The sequence below is a fragment of the Symphalangus syndactylus genome, chromosome 4 (assembly GCF_028878055.3).
Source record: "Symphalangus syndactylus isolate Jambi chromosome 4, NHGRI_mSymSyn1-v2.1_pri, whole genome shotgun sequence".
Classification (NCBI taxonomy): domain Eukaryota; kingdom Metazoa; phylum Chordata; class Mammalia; order Primates; family Hylobatidae; genus Symphalangus; species Symphalangus syndactylus.
In genome coordinates this window covers 36,504,794-36,524,036 of record NC_072426.2, presented here as the reverse complement: position 1 = coordinate 36,524,036, position 19,243 = coordinate 36,504,794, and the positions used below count along the sequence as shown (strand labels likewise).

General features: G+C 39.8%; 1 protein-coding gene across 4 annotated transcripts in view; it reads right to left on the bottom strand.

The window, feature by feature from the left end:
• ARID5B (AT-rich interaction domain 5B) overlaps positions 1–19,243 on the bottom strand; it is a 195,843-nt gene that overhangs the window by 40,338 nt on the left and 136,262 nt on the right. For 3 of the 4 annotated variants that reach the window (XM_055274423.2, XM_055274424.2, XM_055274425.2), the window contains one exon: positions 5,943–6,055. In XM_055274423.2, the coding sequence (XP_055130398.1) occupies positions 5,943–6,055 (113 nt within the window). Of the gene's footprint in view, positions 1–5,942; positions 6,056–7,459; positions 8,008–19,243 lie in introns of those variants that run through there. The other variant, XM_055274427.2, reaches the window with a different exon arrangement.

Genomic DNA, 19,243 nt, shown 5'->3' with positions numbered 1-19,243 from the left:
TATCCCTGCTTTTAATAGCTTTTCAGAGGCATCACTGAAGATGAATTGTCTGAGGCCAGGGGATGTCAAATTTCTGTAAAGGGTCACATCGTAAATATTGTAGGCTTCTGGGTCATACAGTCTCTGTTGCAACTATTCAACTCTAGTAGGACAGCAGGCATCAGCAATATGTTAACAAATGGGTGTGGCTGTGTTCCAATAAAACTTTATTGACAGAAATTACCAGCCAGTGGGTCATAGTTTGCCAAACTATGCCAGCTTCTTTTAGACCCCTGACAAGTATGTTGATGAGAAATGAGAGATAGGCTTTGCGTCTGGTAGAAACATTCTTTTGTCTCTCTATATTAATACATTTTATTTTCTTAAGGAGAAGCGTCAGTTAATGTCCTTGAACAAACCCTGCCTCCTTAACAAATAGTACCATATTTTATACTTTGTATCAAAATGAAAGGCAAGTCTATTTCTTTGTAGTAAACCATTCTTGTTGCTATTGTCTCCAGCAACCTTGAAAAACAAGTCAATACCAGCAGATGCTGGCATCAGCAATACCAGCAAGGCCCCTGCTGTTTGCCACCCAAGGGTGATGCGGGGGTACCCACTCAGTAGGAAACAAAAGATCTCACTGTTTAATGAGGGCTTCTTGCTTTATCAGTCAGCTCTAAGAATAAGATGTTAACGTGCCACAAAAGAAAGAGTAGAGGTCAGCTAAAAACCCAAGAAGAGTGAGTATAAAGCTCCATAATTAAAAAATAAAAGGCGGTAAAGGCTCCAGTTGTTCTTCCTTCCACACTGTAGGCAGATAGGGAACTTGGCATATCGAGCGGCTAACTAACGTTCCCTCCTCACTGCCATGTTCTACAAGAGGCCTTTGATGGTCGTTAAATATAACGCTAAGTTGCTGAGCTATTTTAATTGTAAAAGGGGGAAGTACAAAGGGTCAGACTCTGAGTTCAAGTGCGCCCATGGGGAATGTGTACATTCCAATATTCTTTACATCTCCGTAACTGACATCGGGAGAGAAGAGGGCAAGTGCTGGGAAAATGTTATGAATAAAAATTTCGCACATTTTCTACAATGCTGTCCATTATAGGATTTCAAACCCTTTTTCTTTCCCTGCAGCTCCTCCTTCCTAAGCATTAAGAACAGAAAAGACTATGCTTATTTAGTAAAAGAAAGTGCATTCTCCACAAGAGTTCTTCATTGCTTATTCTCTCAAGTGAACACATACAGTTTAATATCTTTCAACTGGTCCTGCAAAGATAAAACTTCCTATGAAACTGATTCAATGAGGCTTCTAGGTAAGATTTTAACTTTTAAGGGCTGTGGAAATGGGACTAAAACAATTTTTCCATGTAGATTTTGTACTCTCTAACGTTATATTAAGGCGAACATCCTGTGAAACTTTATGTTGTCATCATTTTTCACTGCCAAATTTGAGGCTGTTGGATCTAAAGTTCTGATGAAATCTATAATTTAATGGCTTCTTGAAATCATAACATCACTCCAGTTTTAATCTGTATTGCCTCCCACCCCTTCCTGAGTGTTTCCTGGGCAGCCAGGCTCTATTCTCAACGCTGTTTATGTGTTATTTCATACTCACAACCCGAATGAGGTAGTTATTATTTTCGTATTAGAAATGAGGAAACGGAGGTAGACAGGATGAGCAGCATGTACAACATCACAAGATCATGCCCTAGTTAGTAAGTGGGGAGTCTGGACTTGAAGCCCAGGCAGCGTTACTTTAGGGCTTATGGTTTTAAATGTTATACTTTTCTGACACTCTTAATGCAAATATTAAATTGGTAATCAAAACAAACTTCTAATTAAAAAGCCTATCTTATTACCAGGCATTACGAAACCTACCACTTAGAAATGTGATTTATCAAATGAAAAGTAAAAGACAAATCTAGGGGGTTTCCATTGTGTCAAGGAGCTCCATTCCTTCTATTGTATATTGAGCAAAGGGGAAGGAAATCAGTTTTCAATTGAGCACCTACAATGAGCTAGATACAGTGCTGTGGGCTTCACATACTCTACCTTAACGTTCCTGAGAATTGTAAAAGGGAGATATTTAGCCACATTTTACAGTTGAGGAAACTAGAGCTTAGTGAGGTCATGTATGGTTTGGAAGGGGGAGACCTCTGGGTTTAGAACCCAGGTCTGCCCCGCTCGAAACCCCATTCTTATAAAGGCGTAGATCTCTCAGGTTTGTGTATAAAATGGATTGAGTCTCAAATTTGCAGTGATAATGGGCCAACTACCTATATTATTAGGTCAGAAGAATCACTGTTAAAAGGAGAATAAGGTTTGAGCTCCTTTGTGTTGAGAGCTGCTTAACCCTCTTCCTCATCTGTGCAGAAACACTCAGAAACAGAAAGAAGACACAGAGGGGTGCATGAACCAGGTCCAAAGTAACCCAGACTCCCTGCTACATAGCAAAGGCTCCAAGTGAAGCCAGGCTGCTGCCTACTGAACTCTGTCCTGAATCTCAGTGCGCTTGCCAGCATGCTGTTCCTGGGGAGGCCAGGTACTTAGTAAGAAGCGAACAAGCGAACAGAGGCTTCTTTTCTTGTTCTAGCTTGATAAATTTTTTTTTTATTCTGATTCTGGGTAGGACTAAATCAAGTTCCTTTCTATATATGTTTTTACATTTACCCAAAGCATTCTCAGCATTTCAATCTATTAAATTATTACAGTGTAGATGGTAGTGGAAATGGGAGCTAGTCTTCATGTTGACCTAAGAAAGCCCAACCTTTTGATAGTGACAGTTAATTACTAGATCTGTTTTTCCTGACCTGAACACCATACACCTGTTGAGTTCACTAAGTACTTTGGGGTTTCCAAAATGATTGAGGAGGTGCTAATTAAAGAATCAACATTTAACGTTTTCAATGATCCACCACCTATTTGATATTAACCACACCCTTCCACGGGACTGAGTTATAACTAATCCAGCCTTCAACTGGGGCAGTAAGATGTGCTGAACCAGCAATACAAAAAGCCAGAGTTCTAATCTTGGTTTGGTTGCCAACTTGCTAGGTGACCCTCAGTTTCTTCCTTAGTAAAGCAAAAATGATAATCCCTGGGAATAGTTCTGAGGACCAAATGAGAGGAAAAATACTGAAAATAATGAAAGTATCACATTTGTGAAATATAGAAAGTATGTTTATGACTTAAATGAACACACAGTTTCCTTTTTTGTTCCTTTTAGAATATAAACCACCTGTAATACACTTCTGCCCTTCAAAAAATGCATATGGGATATTAAAAATAATTTGCCTTCTATCAATGTAGGCCTTTTATTAGGGTCCTATGCCACGAAGATTTCTGTTATAGACCACTCTATGAAAGGCCTGGGCCTCAGGTTCACTGCGTTAAGATTATTCCAGAAAAAATGGCAGGATTTGGGCTGAACACAGTCATGATATCTTCAAAGAATTGATAGTTTCCTCCCCACGTGACACTTGCTGTCTTTGGGGAGCCATGTAATTCTCTCTCCCTTGGAAAACATGGTCTTGCAAAGCTAGTTTTCATGTTCTCATTGAGGGAGTGCAACGTTTTGATGGCGACCGGCAAATCACTTGACTTATTTTTCCAGTCATGAACACAACAAACCCAGTGGGTCCCACTCTAAGAGCTTTGCTGTGTGGAGCTGCATGAAGTTGGTACTGAGTTAGAAATGGTCTGTTTGAGGCACTTTTAAAAAGAAACAGTCGCATGGGTCTTGGTCACAAAGTCAAACAGCTCACTGTCCTCTAAGATGCTGCTTCCAATTCTACAGATGATTAGATGGTCACAGACTTACAATCTCTACTGTAGTGTTTCATGAGAAAAGACCACATTAAGACACACATGCTTTTTAATGACTGTCCTCGTCCCAGATGTGGCTTGTTCATTCTGTAGGGATTTTACATCTGTCTGTTGGTGTCAACAGACAAGCTCGTCATACTTCATACCTACTGATCTTTTTGCTTAAGTGGTCTTGCCAGACCCACTGGAAGCAGCAAGGCATGACTGTAATCCAAGACTCTGAAAAGAGCCAAGCCATTAGACCAGTCCCTAGGAGCTGACTGCAGCATGACATTCATCTGTTCACCACTGAACACCAACAGTGGAAGAATGATCCATCTCTTTGTAAAGATTCTGACGGGCAGCACTGTTGCGGGGATGGGGTAAAGGTGTCACTTAGAAAACCCAGGACTGACTTCTATCCTTCTTGTTAAGAAGTCAGTGAACATCAAATACAGCCCATCTGTACAGCAGGCTCTTGTTCTTCTCGGCTTTGTGAACCCAACAGTGAGTTCTCAGCTGCCTTCCATGGAGAGAAACATTGGCAGTCTGCTCTTTCAGATCAATTGTATGAGTTCTGTAAAATTCCCAGAGGCATACCTTGGTGGTGATTCCAAGTGGCATGGGAAGGAGCTTTATCCTGCCGGGCTCAGGTACAGAATATGCTGGAGTAAACAAATGCTGTCAACCAAGAAGGATGGGCTGGGCACCAACAGAAGGCAAGGGCAGTGTAGGCTCTGCTGAATGTTATGGTCTTAAAACTTTCTTGCTCCATTCTGCAGGATCTTGCAAACTACATAGTAGGGAATGAACTCTTCCTGCTGACATCCTTCAAGATGATGGAAACCAAAGTCCTAGGTAGACAATTCTAGGGCTGAGGTGTCCAAATTTCAAGGAACTGTCATTCATGGCATCCACGTGGAGTTAACTCACAGAAAGTTAAATGTGCAGAACAAAAATAACTTTAGGGAAAGAGATTTGTTTTCAGCCAGAAAACGGAAAATACACATTTCTACTGGTTGATCTCTTCTTAACCCTTTGGAATCTTAGAAGTATGAAGAAATTTTAAGCAAAAAGTCCTTAGAATTTCCTAATGAAACAATGATGCTTAAAGATAAGATTTTTTAGAATGTGAAAGTCTAAGATTTACTTCATTGCACTGGGAAGGAGGTAGAGTACACGGCAGAGAAACAGTAGACTGTCAGCACAGAACTTAACTCATGTTTTTTTTTCTACATCAGACTCTTCCAAATTCACCACTAATCAAAATGGTCCCATTTTCAGAAGTTTAGTTCTTTGATCTGGAAACTGGTGTCAGTTGATATCTGTTCTTCAATTAAAATCCTAAAGAGACTATTGCTCTCTTTAGCACAAAAATAATACCTAAGTGCAGTAAACAGAATCATGGAAATCTGACCCAAGCCCCCAAAAGTCAGAAAGGTAAGTCTAAAAATATAACGTGATACTTTACCCTTTGTCATGCAAAATACTTCAGGCATGCATGCACTTTCAAGATTCCAAAGAATGCTTAGGCAAAAAATTGACCTGGGTCTTGAACAACAGCGTAGAATTTACTTTCATTCTACGTTAACAGAGACCTTTAAAAGTATATAAATGCTTGTGGGCGTATGTATACATCTAAATATTTTGCTATGTATCTTTAATTTTAGTCTAATGTAAATTAGAAGTGACTATGAAAAATACCTAACTAAAAAGATTAATTCTAGCTATTTCTAATTTCATCCTCTGTTAACCTCCAAAACACATTTAGATGAACACATTCAGAAAGAGGACGGTTCAGCTGGTCTATTTTTGACACAAGCAGAGTAAACTATGTCATTGTGTCACCCACTATGAAATCTCAGCCTCAATGACGTGGGTGCTTAATCATCTGTCCTTTACTCATAACAGGCCAAACTGGGAGGTAGGAAGTCTTTCTGTTGACTAATCAAAATGCCTACCTCCCCCACCCCACGGCAACCAGGGGAAGGGAGGTGGCAGGAACAGGCACAGCATAGAGCTTCAAAAGCTCTGAATACCAAAGTCAGATGCTGAATTGAAAACTGCCTCCAAGACACAGGCACAGAGAGAAAGAGAAAAAGCAAAAATAAAAAGATGCAATGAAATGAATACCATGGAGTGAATGACCGTACCTTGGCAACGGCTTTGCCATCGGAATTATTGTTGGAATCCTTAACACCACTGAATGAATCTCTTCTTTGTGGGCATGGTTTCTTTTTGCGTGGTCTGCCTTTAAGATTTGGCGCTGAAAACAAATGGAAAACAATTGATATACATTTTCATTTGTATGGGTTTCTTTATTAAAGACCCAGAATCTCACTACAGTGATACCTTCTAATTGTTCAGAGAAATGTACAGATCTGTGGCAGGCAGCCCTCATTATTACATGCTTCTCTCTCTGAAGGCTTGCATATTTGTAGAGTATACATTTCTGTACACGTTTCCCAAAGCTAATCTATTTAGCTTTAACATGTCTAATTAATATAAGTAACAAGAAGCTCTTAGCTCTAAAGGATCATGATAAGAAAAACGTCCTTCCACATTGTTAGACAAGAAGTATTTCGGGCTGAAAAACTGAGCCAGACTTTGAGCTCAATCTTTGGTTTTTGTTTTGTATCTTGCCTTCCAAAACCTAAGTGACATGCCTGCCCTTATGGTATCATAGTAATGAAATGTTTGAAAACATCTCTTTTACAAAATATTCAGAGACAAGGGCATTCTCTCAGATTACCATACAGATAAGTAGAGAGATAGCTATAGAGAGAGAGGCATTCACAACAGCAAGCTGGAAAATATTATTACATGTATTTACTAATAATTCTGCAACCAGCATGTTTCAAATCTCAACAAATCTGGCAGATACATTTAAATCAGCATGCTGTCTTTTCCTTTTCAATATATTTTTATGAAGATCTTAAGGCTTATTTAATATAACATCCAAAGATTACACTGGGGTTAGCCTGATTCCATGGGGGTTACACTTTTGAAAAGACAAGATACAAATCAAAGTTCTATTTCATCCCTGATGCTGAGCTTGTTCCTTTAAAGATCTACACAGAAAGTAGGGTGGAAAGGCTGCTGTTTATTGAGAGCTATGACTATCCGGCATCAGCTTTCACATTTAACTTCATCAGTCACCCAAGTCAAGCAAAATTAAAAACAACCAACTAACCAACCACCCCTAGAATGACTCCAAGCTGATGAATTATACCCTAAACAATTTCGTTCAGAGCTTTCAAGGCACCCACACTTTTTATTACTTAAGGAGTGATTATGACAATGTCAAATCTAAACAACATGAACCTTCTTAATTGTTGTTAATCTTACTTAGGCAGTTAACCAGTGGTTTTAGGACATTTTTACATTGTACTCATTTTACAAACACAATTAATCCTACTAATTTGATTTTCTCCTCCGGATAACAGTTTTACTGTTGGTGGAAGCTCAGTAAAGCAGAACTGCCTTTAAAATCAGAGAGGCAAAAGTTTAAAAAGAGGCTTTAGGGCTTAGGATCCCCTTCCCACACCCGCTCTCTCCTCTCATTCCCCTAAACGCTGGTCTGAAAGTCCATCCCAGAAAGCCAGCCTGGAATTACCAAAGGTAAACAAGCTCACAAACAAAAATCAAGCAAAGAGAAAGTAGCGATTACCCATTCCAGTCGACAAACATCTGCCTGACTGATGTCTGTGCTCATGAAAGCTACAGCATGTGACTGCTCCCCGGCCACATCCCTGGAAGTCTGGACTTGGTGTGGATGTCAGCTTCCCTCCGAATGCGAGCTGCGAGGCTCAGCGCTCTGCTTACAACTCCCCTCCCCCGGCAGCTCCATTACTCATGTAAACACACAGCAGTGACTAGCACCGCGTGTGTGGGACGAGCCTGAGGACTTTGCTGGAGTTGCCAGACTGGCAGGGAGGGCTCTGCTCTCTCCACCTCCCCGCACGGAGTTGGTGATTTCATCCGGCCTGTTTTGTGGATGCTGACCTCTTGCTCCCCTTGTCAGAGCACGATGCCACGTTCCATGAATTTGACACGGTCCGTAGCCTGGAGCCAGGGCATGGACTCTTTGTTTTGTTTAGAAGACTTTGTGTAGCATAGAAGTGTTTCCACAACTGACCCAAGTGGTAAGACTTTAATGACCGCGAGGGAAGGATGTACTTTCAAGTCCCTTATCAAAATAATAGCTGAGCAGAAAGCTGACAAACAAAACTTGGGGTAGCAGGTCTGAGGCATTTCATTAAAAAAAACAAAACAATATCCCCTCTGTTCTAAGACTTGTTACTATGATCTTCCCTTCCTAGCATTTTGGTGAAAAGCACTTAAACCTAAAAGGCATTTATTTCTAGAAAAGCTTTCAAATCCCAAAGGCCTTTTCGGCAGAACTTGCATCGAACATGCTGTTTTTAAATAAAGGCAAAAGTTCCGGGAACTGACAAGAAGTCATCCCCAAACTGGGTTTATTTTCTCCATTCTTTGAGCTGTTTTCAGAACCCAGAGAAGCACATGTACTCCCCCAGCAGATTCTGAGAATTACAAATTTAGAACAGACTAGCACCTAATATTCTGGTCACACAAATGTAAACTCTAAATGGGATTTGATCAAGAGAAAAAGCCCTTTGTTCTTAATAAGGCAAGTACTTGGGTATTTCAGGTATGGTTAGGCAAATCCTACCAGTCACTCAGGACTCAAAATCAAATTCCTCTCCTACTCTCCCCTCTGAACTTTTTTTTTCTCTTTCTCTTATGGAACATATCACTGTACTCCTTGTACTTTAGCTGTGGTTTTTGGCATATTATTATACCAGATTGGAGAGTCCTTAAGGGCAAGACCCTGTGGGATGTGTCTTTTATCTGCCCAGCACAACACCCAAAAGGCTGCATTGCATAACATGCATTTGTTGAATGAAAAAGTGACTAATGGAAATAAAGATGCCCACGTACTGTTCTTTCCTGTCCTCATAGACTGATCCCGCCAACCTCACACGTGGTATACTTGTCACACTGGGCACTTGTAAAACTGCATTCACCTTTACTACTTATGCTGATGCTCTGGAAACATAAACTGGTGACTTGAGTTTGCACTGGGAATGGAGACAGGAAACCTAAGGCCTTTGGTATCTCAGTAAGGCTATAATCTAGTCCGCACATGCAATGCACAAACACCCTGAAGAGCACAAATATTCAAAGTACAGGGACGAATGGAGCACAAAGGACTGGGTAGGTGCCCCTGCAATAGAATCAGAGACGTTTTGGATTCAGAAGACTCCAGGTAAAGTTTTGGTATTGAAGGGCTGGCTTTGGGGACAGCAAAAATTCTGGTCCCCAGGCCACATCTTTGTCCCTCTAGAGTCATAATCTGTCATTTGCTAGGTCAGTGAGTGAAAACAGTTGCATTATGGTGTGCTGGTGGGCAGGAGTGGGGTGGATCTGTGGACTTTAATTCACTCATGTAAGAGACAGCCCCACCTCCTTCCAGCCACCCTGCGAGGACCTACACCGGCCCTCTCCTTGAAAGCTCAGTGCTGTGTACTTACTGACAGAACCTAAATCCTAAGACTCCAGAATTAGACCAGCTCTTGTTCTTTAGGCGAGATTGATCTCTACCAAGAAAAAGCTCTGCTAGGGAGACAGCAGTACCCTTACTGATAGCATATCTGGCTTCAGTCAGTTTTATTAGAAAAAAAAACACTGCAAAGCAATAGACATACTGTTACTTTTACGTGTGTATATAATTCACTGGCCTGGCTTATCACAGAGTTCAGTAAATGCTCTTTGCATGAATGTTTTCAGTATTAAACATGAATAATAAGAGTAGCTAAGTGAATAATAATAGTAGCTAACCATTTCTGAGCACTTTCTCTGTACAAGTCACTCTTCTGAGTGCTTTGCATACAATAACTCCACTAAAACTCACAGCAAGCCAAAGAGGAAGGCATGATTCTTATCCCCATCTTACAGACCAGGAAACTGAGACAGAGATGAAATTACTTGTCTCAGACCATACAAATGGTTATTGGCAGCAGAAGGATTTCAACACAGGCAACTGGACTTTATCCAGAGCCCCTGCTTTAAGCAACTTATCTCTAATAGGCACACACACAAACACACACACACACACAGACACACACACATTGCCTCATAATGAAGTATTCATACTAACTTGGGCTGGCAGTCACCAGGGAGCTCTCCGCAAATGAAAACACTCAAGTACTACATAGCACGAGGGTGCTGCAGCCCACCCCAGACAGGAAACACTGTCCGACAGAATTGACAGCGAGTGGGGTCCCCTTTAGTCTTGACCCAGCAGTAGGTGGCAAGACTTCCACTAAGGCCAATAAGACTTAGAGAGCCCTACATATTACCCCCCTTAACTAGTGGGCCACTGCCTCTTCTGCCTAATCAGTGAAAGATCTCTGTGGTTTAAAAAAAAAAATCTTTCCCCTCTGACTGCCCATCTGTTCCTCTTACTCAGTGCCAAGAAATTAACAACTATTCACCTTTGTGAAGTCACTGCTATTTCTATAGGTGTTAATCCTCAGAGAATCAAGCTACCTCCAGAGCTCCAGGCTACTCTGACAGCTAACCCATGTTTGTTTTTTCTTTTTAAACGCCTTCAAATATTAACGAATTATAGTCTATTTTCTCAACAATACAGCAAAACAAGTTGTTTTTCTTAAAGGGTCTAGAAGCTCAGAGTTGTAGACAACTTGTTTGTATATTTATTTCACTACGGGTTCACACAAGTTACATGGCAGGGCAGTGCAGGTGTGGGAAACTTTTATGTCAACCCCAACTCTTGCAATAATAATAATAATAAAACAAAGGGAAATGTAACCAGTTACTGGCAAAGTAAATTGCTTTTGGCTTAAATGTTCCTGTTTTTTTCTACTGTGTTCTTCCTGTCATGACCGTCTCTTTTTTTAATAGCATTTATGCTCTTGGAAATACCACGAAGATAGATAAACTGCTATAAAAGCTGGATTGACTCATCAGTTAACAACTCTTCCTTCCCATTTTGCAGAGAGAATTTTGTTGCCAACACAGCTACATATTCTCTCGAGAAATTTTTTGTGAGCTTCCACTCAGAGATAGGACTTGCTTGTTGGTAGGGACTGGAATCAGGGGAATGGAAAACCAGCATAATTTTCCTAAGAGTTTGACCCCCGAGGTCAATGTCTAGAGAAGTCGGCAGAGCGTTAACTCATTCGATTTGCAAGTTGTGTGTGTCTTTTAAACACGAGCCAGAAAACAAAACTCCACTGATCGCAGTATTAGGGCAGACAAACATTGTTCTATGTATAGTATGCGTTACTGATAATACCCTGCATTTCTGTAATGCTTTTCCTCTGAGGATATCAATTCTCTGGTACATTTTCTTTTCAGACAATAATCTTAAAATACTGGCTGGGCGCAGTGGCTCATGCATGTAATCCCAGCACTTTGGGAGGCTGAGGTGGGTGGATCACGAGGTCAGGAGTTTGAGACCAGACTGGTTAACATAGTGAAACCCTGTCTCTACTAAAAATACAAAAATCAGCCAGGCATGGTGGTGTGCATCTGTAGTCCCAGCTACTTGGGAGGCTGAGGCAGGAGAATCTCTTGAACCCGGGAGGTGGATGTTGTGGTGAGCCAAGATGGCACCACTGCACTCCAGCCTGGGCAGGCAACAGAGCAAGACTTCGTCTTAAAAAAAAAAAAAAAAATACCCTGGCAAGTTTGGGCATGGAGCATTGCTCTTTCAGGGGGAGGGGGAGTACCTACGCTAATTTAGTTATCATTTACTGTGTTCTATTTTCAATGTTTCCCTTTTAACTATTTAGAAACTTCCTCTTTCATTACAACAAAAATAGAACGAATGTTTTCAAAGTTATTAACGTATGAGTAAAAGACTTAGAAACCAAGAATGGCAGAAGGCATGATCAAAGCCACTCCTAAAATTTATGGGTGTAATAAAAGAAAGGCATTTCACAGATAATCTCTTACAGAATTTCAGTTTTCAAATATGTGGGGGAACAAAAGAAAACTAGAAGCTCTCGGACGTCATTTTGGCTCTAACTTAAAGCCAATATTTAAAAATTAATAAATAAGTCCCTGAAATTTTTATTTCAAATCCACAGTTATATTTCATATAGTGACCATTGGTATTAAATTTCTATTCGATTGTTTGAATCTTTCTACAATTCACAAAACACTGATCACATACGAATTTAGGAAATATTCAAGTTTATTTTTATTCTGTTTTCCCAAAATCAGTCTTCCACACCCAACAGAAATGCCTGAGAAGCAATTGCATTGTCTGAGATATAAACACACTGGGCCATTGACAAGCACAACTTGATCCTGTGGGACATTCTAACTCTGATGATGAATTTTAAACAATAGACATGGAAACACAATACTGCAAAAGTTTCATTATTTGGTAATTGTTCTGACAGTTTCCTCTTAAGAGTAATTATTTTTTCTCAAATAAAGGCATTAAAAAGATGAAGCCCTGGTGGTGGCTCATGACTGTAATCCCAGCACTTTGGGAGGTGGGAATATTGCTTGAGGCCGGGAATTTGAAACCAGCTTGGGCAATGTAATGAGACCCCTGTTTCTACGAAAATTAGTTGGGTGTGGTGGCATGTGCCTGTAGTCCTAGCTACTTGGGAGGCTGAGGTGAGATGATCATTTGAGTTCAGGAGTTTGAGGCTGCAGTGAGCCTAGACTGTGCCACTGCTCTCCAGCCTGGGTGACAGAGTGAGACCCTGTCTCTTAAAAAAAAAAAAAAAAAGAGCAAATGAGCCCAGAGTCTGGAACCCAAATTCTAGAGCCAGATTTAAACACTTTTCACATTCAAATGTCATCAAGACCAGACAAACCCAATCACTAATGGATGGATGTGCCCTAGAGAAATTTTACACTCATCACACTGGATATCATGCGATATAAAGACCTGGACTTTGAGTTTCCAAGTGTGCATTTGCCCAAGTCATACCCATACACTGCTTGAACCACAAACTACAATTTAGCATTTCCAATGAACTCTGCTCTCACAGAATCCAAGTCCTTGTTCTTCCTCCTGGAAGGGTGAGCAGTTGTGGTGTTAGAAAGAACATTTAAAAAAAAAAAAAGAAGCTGGCTTTATATGAGGTCGTCACTTTGCCTCTTTGTCAAAATCATTGAGAGCCCCAAGAGTCACTAATGAGAGTAATGTATTACTGCCTTTGCTATACGTGGATTGCTTGGGCAGTTTAAGTCCAAAACAGCCGTGGACTTCATTGACTGCTCAACAAACCATGTAAGTAAACACTTTTGTAATCCATTCCAAAACATGCCCAGTCTTACTCACTCTGTTTCATACTTGCAAATACTGGAGTAATTATTAATGCTCCTGATCAAGGTTTTAGTAATTTCTTAGGCATGTGATTTGCATACCTATTTCCTGATCCGCCTTCTCTCTCTGCCCTGGAGGTCTTCATTTCTCAGAAACACTTAAAAACACAGATTATTTTACTTCTACCCTTCCCCCAACCCATAAATGGAACAGGACTTCCTAGCTCATCTGTATTGCTAATTGGTTTGAAAGCATGTGACTCCATGCATTCTTGCCATTAAAACACAAGCAAGCCTTTTTTGAAGTCAGCTTTACCAGCAGTGATAGGCAGATTTCTATCTTTGTTACCCCACTGTGTCTTGAGGCAAGGGAGAAATGTAAATGATCACGTTATTTAAATATTGTTCTGAAATAATGTAGTGAATTCCAACGTAATATAAAAATGTTCTAGAAGTCTGTATAATAGGGGTGTCCACAAACACACTGGCAAAGAAGAAGGGGATTATAGATGCTTTTCACTACTGCTTGAGAAACAAGGGGAAAATCTGGGAGCTGAATCTAGGAGTGAGGAGACAGTCTGGTTTTTCAGAGGATTGACTCTCTAAGGGGAGAATTCTGGAAATAGGAAAAGAGATTGAAATCTATGCCAGACCTTTCCAACTCTCACCTTCTCTCTGGCTATTTGGCTGTCTGCAATATCCTCCGGGGAAACCATTCTTGGTGGAGGGTCCCCTTGTAAGAGGTGGAAGTGGTAGCTCATGGCTGCTGTGCAACAGCCTATGCATCTTTGGGATAATGGGGTCTACATACCACAGCATGGACAAGACCATGGCCTAGGTTTTCCTGAGGATCAGGAGCCTATGGAAAGAATCCTTTGTCTTGGAATTCCATATATTCTTTTTTTTTTTTTTTTTTTTTTGAGACAGACTCTTGCTCTTTCACCCAGGTTGGAGTGCAGTGGCGCGATCTCGGCTCACTGCATGCTCCACCTCCCGGGTTCACAACATCCTCCTGCCTCGGCTTCCCAGTAGCTGGGACCGCAGGCGCCCACCACCAAGCCCGGCTAATTTTTTTTTGTATTTTTAGTAGAGACGGGGTTTCACCGTGTTAGCCAGGATGGTTTCGACCTCCTGACCTCGTGATCCACCCGCCTCGGCCTCCCAAAGTGCTGGGATTACAGGCGTGAGCCACGATGCCCAGCCAAAATTCCACGTATTCTATAAAGAGACATCAGGGCAGAGTGGACATCTTAGGACTTAGCTCACACCTAAGGGTGTGGCGGCAGTGCTATCTAGGAACTGATACTGCACACAAAGGGTCTGTTTTCTCAGCCCATGCCACCCACCAGCTAGCTGCAAGGTCCTGTCAAGTCACAAATTCAGCACCAAAAGTGGACTTTCAAAGTGCCATCAAGGCTCAAACTCCCACTTTCACATTTACCTGGCAACTCCTTTCTCCTATTCATCTCTCCAGATGCCAGGTGTCCACGAGCCATTTCCAGGCCCCAGACTCCTCTCTCAATGGAGATCATGCACAGAAGCTATTGCAATGAGAATAAGCAGGTTGTTTCAATGCTTTACTATGTGTTTTTTTCTTATGACTTTGAAATAGCTCCTGTTTTCATTTTTTGAAAACTCTTCTATAAATACTGATTTAGTCTTTCTTGGTATGGTTCTATATAATAAAAATATAATATTAACAAGATAATTGTTTTTTTTTTTCTTAAGGATCTGCTCTGGAAATGTGTTTTAAGGACATTTTGATTTCCACAATTTCTGAAGGTTGTACAGATAGAACCTCTTAAACAAAGAGAGTTAATTTTTTGTCTCTCTCTTTTTTCTTTTTGTTACAATCAATAAAGCTGCTCGTTCTAGTCTATGATTGATATGTTCTGTGGTGTTACTATTGAACATGACAACACAGAAGTGAAAGCAACATTTTTGTACTGAATAGCCTTGTAAGAGCAGTAAATATCAGAATAGTTTTTAAGCTCATTTATAAACTGGACATTCTTGTTCAGCCATTTCCCCAGGTTTGGAAATGAGATATTCCATTTCATCATTGAGGATAATTGATTTGCTACCTCTCTACAGAAAACATTCCCCACTTGGAAATAAGTAAAACAGATGGATTGTTTTTGTTTTTGTTTTGGTGTGTATGTGGATTAACATGGAGATATTTAACTTATTACATACTTGGATGAATATGTCATGGGATACATTTTAGCATTTGAAAGACATACACATAAGAAACAGTCATCAAGTGATAGGCTCCCAATTCTTTTAAAAAGATCCAAAGAGGAATTTGTACAGAAAGGGGGCTTTTCACTCGCTTTGTGCTTTTATACCTTTCAGAAAGAATAATGTGAATAGTAGGATAGTCTTTTACTTAAAAGTAAAAAGATGACTATTTTTGGTCGTCTGAGATTCGGAGACATTTTTCTTTGTTCAGGCAAATCTCTCTCACCCTTCCTTCCTATGAGGGCACCAGCACCATCCCCAACTAAGTACCTCAGTGGTCTCTGAGCTTCATTTGTTGGTGCAGGTACAGGAGCCAAGATACTGGAAAATGACTTTAAAAACTCCTCTGTGGTACCAAGAAACTCACGCAAACTCACAGATTGTATAGAAGAGCATGTGTCTTGGAGCAGAGTGGGGTGAGGGTACAGAATGAGAAGAGAAAGGGGCCTGGGGTGGGCGTGGAGAGGCAGCAACAAGGTTGATAATACCTGGTGACATGTTAACTAAGGGCAGATTATAAGCCGTGGGGCAAGCTAGAGTGATCAGTCACTTGGAGGGAGGGTTTGTCACACTATAGAGAAACAGCACACAGATACCATCAGAAACCCTAACGTAAAGCTAACAATGAACCCAGAAGAGGTTACAGCTTCTTCACATTTTTTCGCTGTAAGATAAAACATTTCTATGACTATTTAGAATTGCTGTGTCTGATACAGTCACGGCTAGCCCCATGTGTCCCTTGAGTATCTGAAACACTATATGTCAAGTCCAAATTGAGATGTGCCACAGTGTAAAATACACACTGGAGTTCCAAGACTTAATACAAAATAAAAGTAAAATATCTCATTAATAACATTTTATATTGATTGCATATTGAAATGATAATATTTTGAACATACTGGGTTAAATAAAATATATTATTAAAATTGACTCCACATGTTTCTTTTTATCTTTTAAAATGTGGTTACTAGAGTATTTTAAATTACATGTGGCTCACATTATCTTTCTCTTGGGCGATGCTGGTTTAGTCAATAATTCAATGTTATGATTATAGATATGTCCTTGGAAATATGTGTTAAGGAGCAGACAGAACAAGATTAACATCTGAAGCTAGAATAATCAGCAAAAGTCACGATTCAATGTTTCAATATATTTAAGATTTTATTCACTGTTATGGAGGGTAGTCATGTAAAAATGTTATATATAGTTTTATATATATATATTACACACATATATATAATGTTATAATAGTATCTAAAAATTTTGCTGAAGCTGAGGTCTCTCCTCTGTAAAATTTAAATCTGGTAATCATTGACTCAAGGCTACTAAATGGCCCTGATGAAGATGTTATTTCATTAACTTCCTTAACTAAGATGTCAAAGTAAATGTTAAGCTTTGACAACAGGCTGGAGAAGAGCCAGAAAAAGAGAGAGAGAGAAGGGAGAGAGAGAGAGGGGAAGGAACTAGCTAATTATTTACTTCATGACTTGTTCTCTCCTGCTGTCAATATGGGTCAGGTATAATGTAAGCCATTTTCATCATCCAGTACAAACTGAATAGGAGAAAATGGAGCTGGAGTGATTTTAGTTGCTTGGAAGTAGACAATTCTTAATCTCCAACTATTGAGTAAGTTAATGGTCTGACTTTTTGGACATTTCATCTGAGAATAAATAGAGAGGTCAGTTATAGTCAGGCCTAAATGCAGGGGCATAGCCTCATTGGCTTTGCCAACCTGCTTCAGGTCCCATTTATGACAAAATATGAGATTATTCATTGAAGACTGGCATTCCAATAAGCCCAGAAAAGTTGAACAGAACAAAAAGGTTTGAACTCTGGGGGCAGGGAGGAGATACATTCTTCCCGCAATCATTCTTAGCACCAAAAAACCATCAGGCATCACTGAGAAGGCGGCTACCCAGTGCTCAGCTGGCCCTATGTCCCATCCTCTCAAACAACTTGTTAGCCAAACAAAATTAAAATCAGAAAGTAGCCAAAATCAAAGCTGATTCCCTCCACCTCCTCACTTTTTGATTCCTGTGGCAGCAGCAACACAGAAACCTAACTAGACATTAACAGCCCTCCAAACACTACATGCCAATCAAAAGGCTGCACACAGAAGGTAAAATGGGTTCCTATTATAAAAATAAAAGAGCAACAATGGTGGCTATAGAAAGAAGCTTAGGAAATATTTTCTTTTCTTAGAAGGCAGGAGTTGCTATAGCATTTAAGGCAGTAACATGTAGAAAGGCTTAGACCAAAATCTCGGCAACATCAACGAAACATGCAATCAATATCATACATTCTACTGTATCATACTTATAATGTAGTAATTTTGATGAAATGATTGGGCAGGTTCAACCTACGTCCCGTGAAGCAATCTGCACACCTCTGGTATGTTTCTGATAGATAGAAGTATTTGTCTTTGTCCTCCAAACTCTTTTATAGCACATGGTATGCATATTTCAGCATCCAACATTATTAACTCATGAGCAACTGTCAGTTGATGGTTATCTAACACATGGGGTCTGCACAAAAGGGATCCTTATTTGGGCAAAAGCTCTTGTCTGCACCAGTCTGTCTATATTTTCCCTCAGAATAACTTTATTTGGATCATTATTCGCTGTTAGTGGAAACTCGGAGGCTGCATGTGTGGCAATCGGAAGGCGGAGAAATAAATCCTTAACAAGTTCAAACACTTAGCTGATATTAAAACCATTTCTAGCTTTGTTAGCTGAAAGCAAACGCTCCATTGCCCTCTCGTGGTGAGTCGATGGGATGCGGTGGGACAACCAAAACAACCCACAGAAACTAACAAAAGAGTTTACTCCAATACAGGTGACAACATTCATCTTGGATAGAAACAGCCAAAAATGACAACCGTATGTTGTTTTATATGTTTTAGAATTTACATTTTTCAGCCCTCTTACGTGGAGATTGGACAAGGTGGGGTAGGTGGGGTTTGTAATATGGAAATTAGAACTTTGTCTTTCTGCAATACAATGACTTCACTATATTTACAACCGTAGCTGCTATATATGTGGCAAATTGATTTTTATGAGATTTAGAAACTTAAAAAAAATCATGCTCACATTTTAAAAGCTCCTTTAAACCAAAAATAGACTGATGTTCCAACTGGTTTGGAATTATAGGAACCAAGGAAAGAAGTCTGAATAATTCCCTAATATGGAAGAAAAACTGTTTTTTTCTTTTCTTTTTTTTTAAAATAAGGAACAGTTTGTTTCTGACAATAGGCAACATGTGGAATTTATAGAACCAAGTATAGGTACAGAATTTATCTTTCTATATTGTCTAAAAATAAAATTTTATAAAATTCTGAACTCCAAATTTAATAGTCAGTTACCCAATTGGGTATTATCTTTTAAAAACACCATTTAAAATTTCTACTGTATGCCTTTCAACAATTTCCTGCCTAACAGGCCCATCCCCAGAAAGCAAACAAACCTGGTATTAAAACAGACTGAAGAGCTTAAGAGAAAGCTGGGGGAGAAGTCAGGGCAAAGTACATGAGAACATAAACTACTTTTTTAATCTTATTACCAGTAAATGTACCATTTTTCTCTTTTATGTGTCTGCTGTTCAGATAAAAGCCACTCCTCCAACCAGCATTACAGAAATGCTCTGTATTTTTATAATATGATTTTAGGGGCAGATTAATCTCAAATTGGCTTTTCCACTCAAACGTGGAAGTTCAATTTTGCAACAACAGTTGTTTGATTTTGTCTTTGAATTAGCAAAGTTCTTAAAGTAATTTTACTATAAAATTAAACAGCTGGGAGTTCCTTAGCAAAACATGACGACTCTTGTTCTTCTTTGTACTATTGTGCAAGCTGAAATACCCTTTCTTTCATGTCTTTTT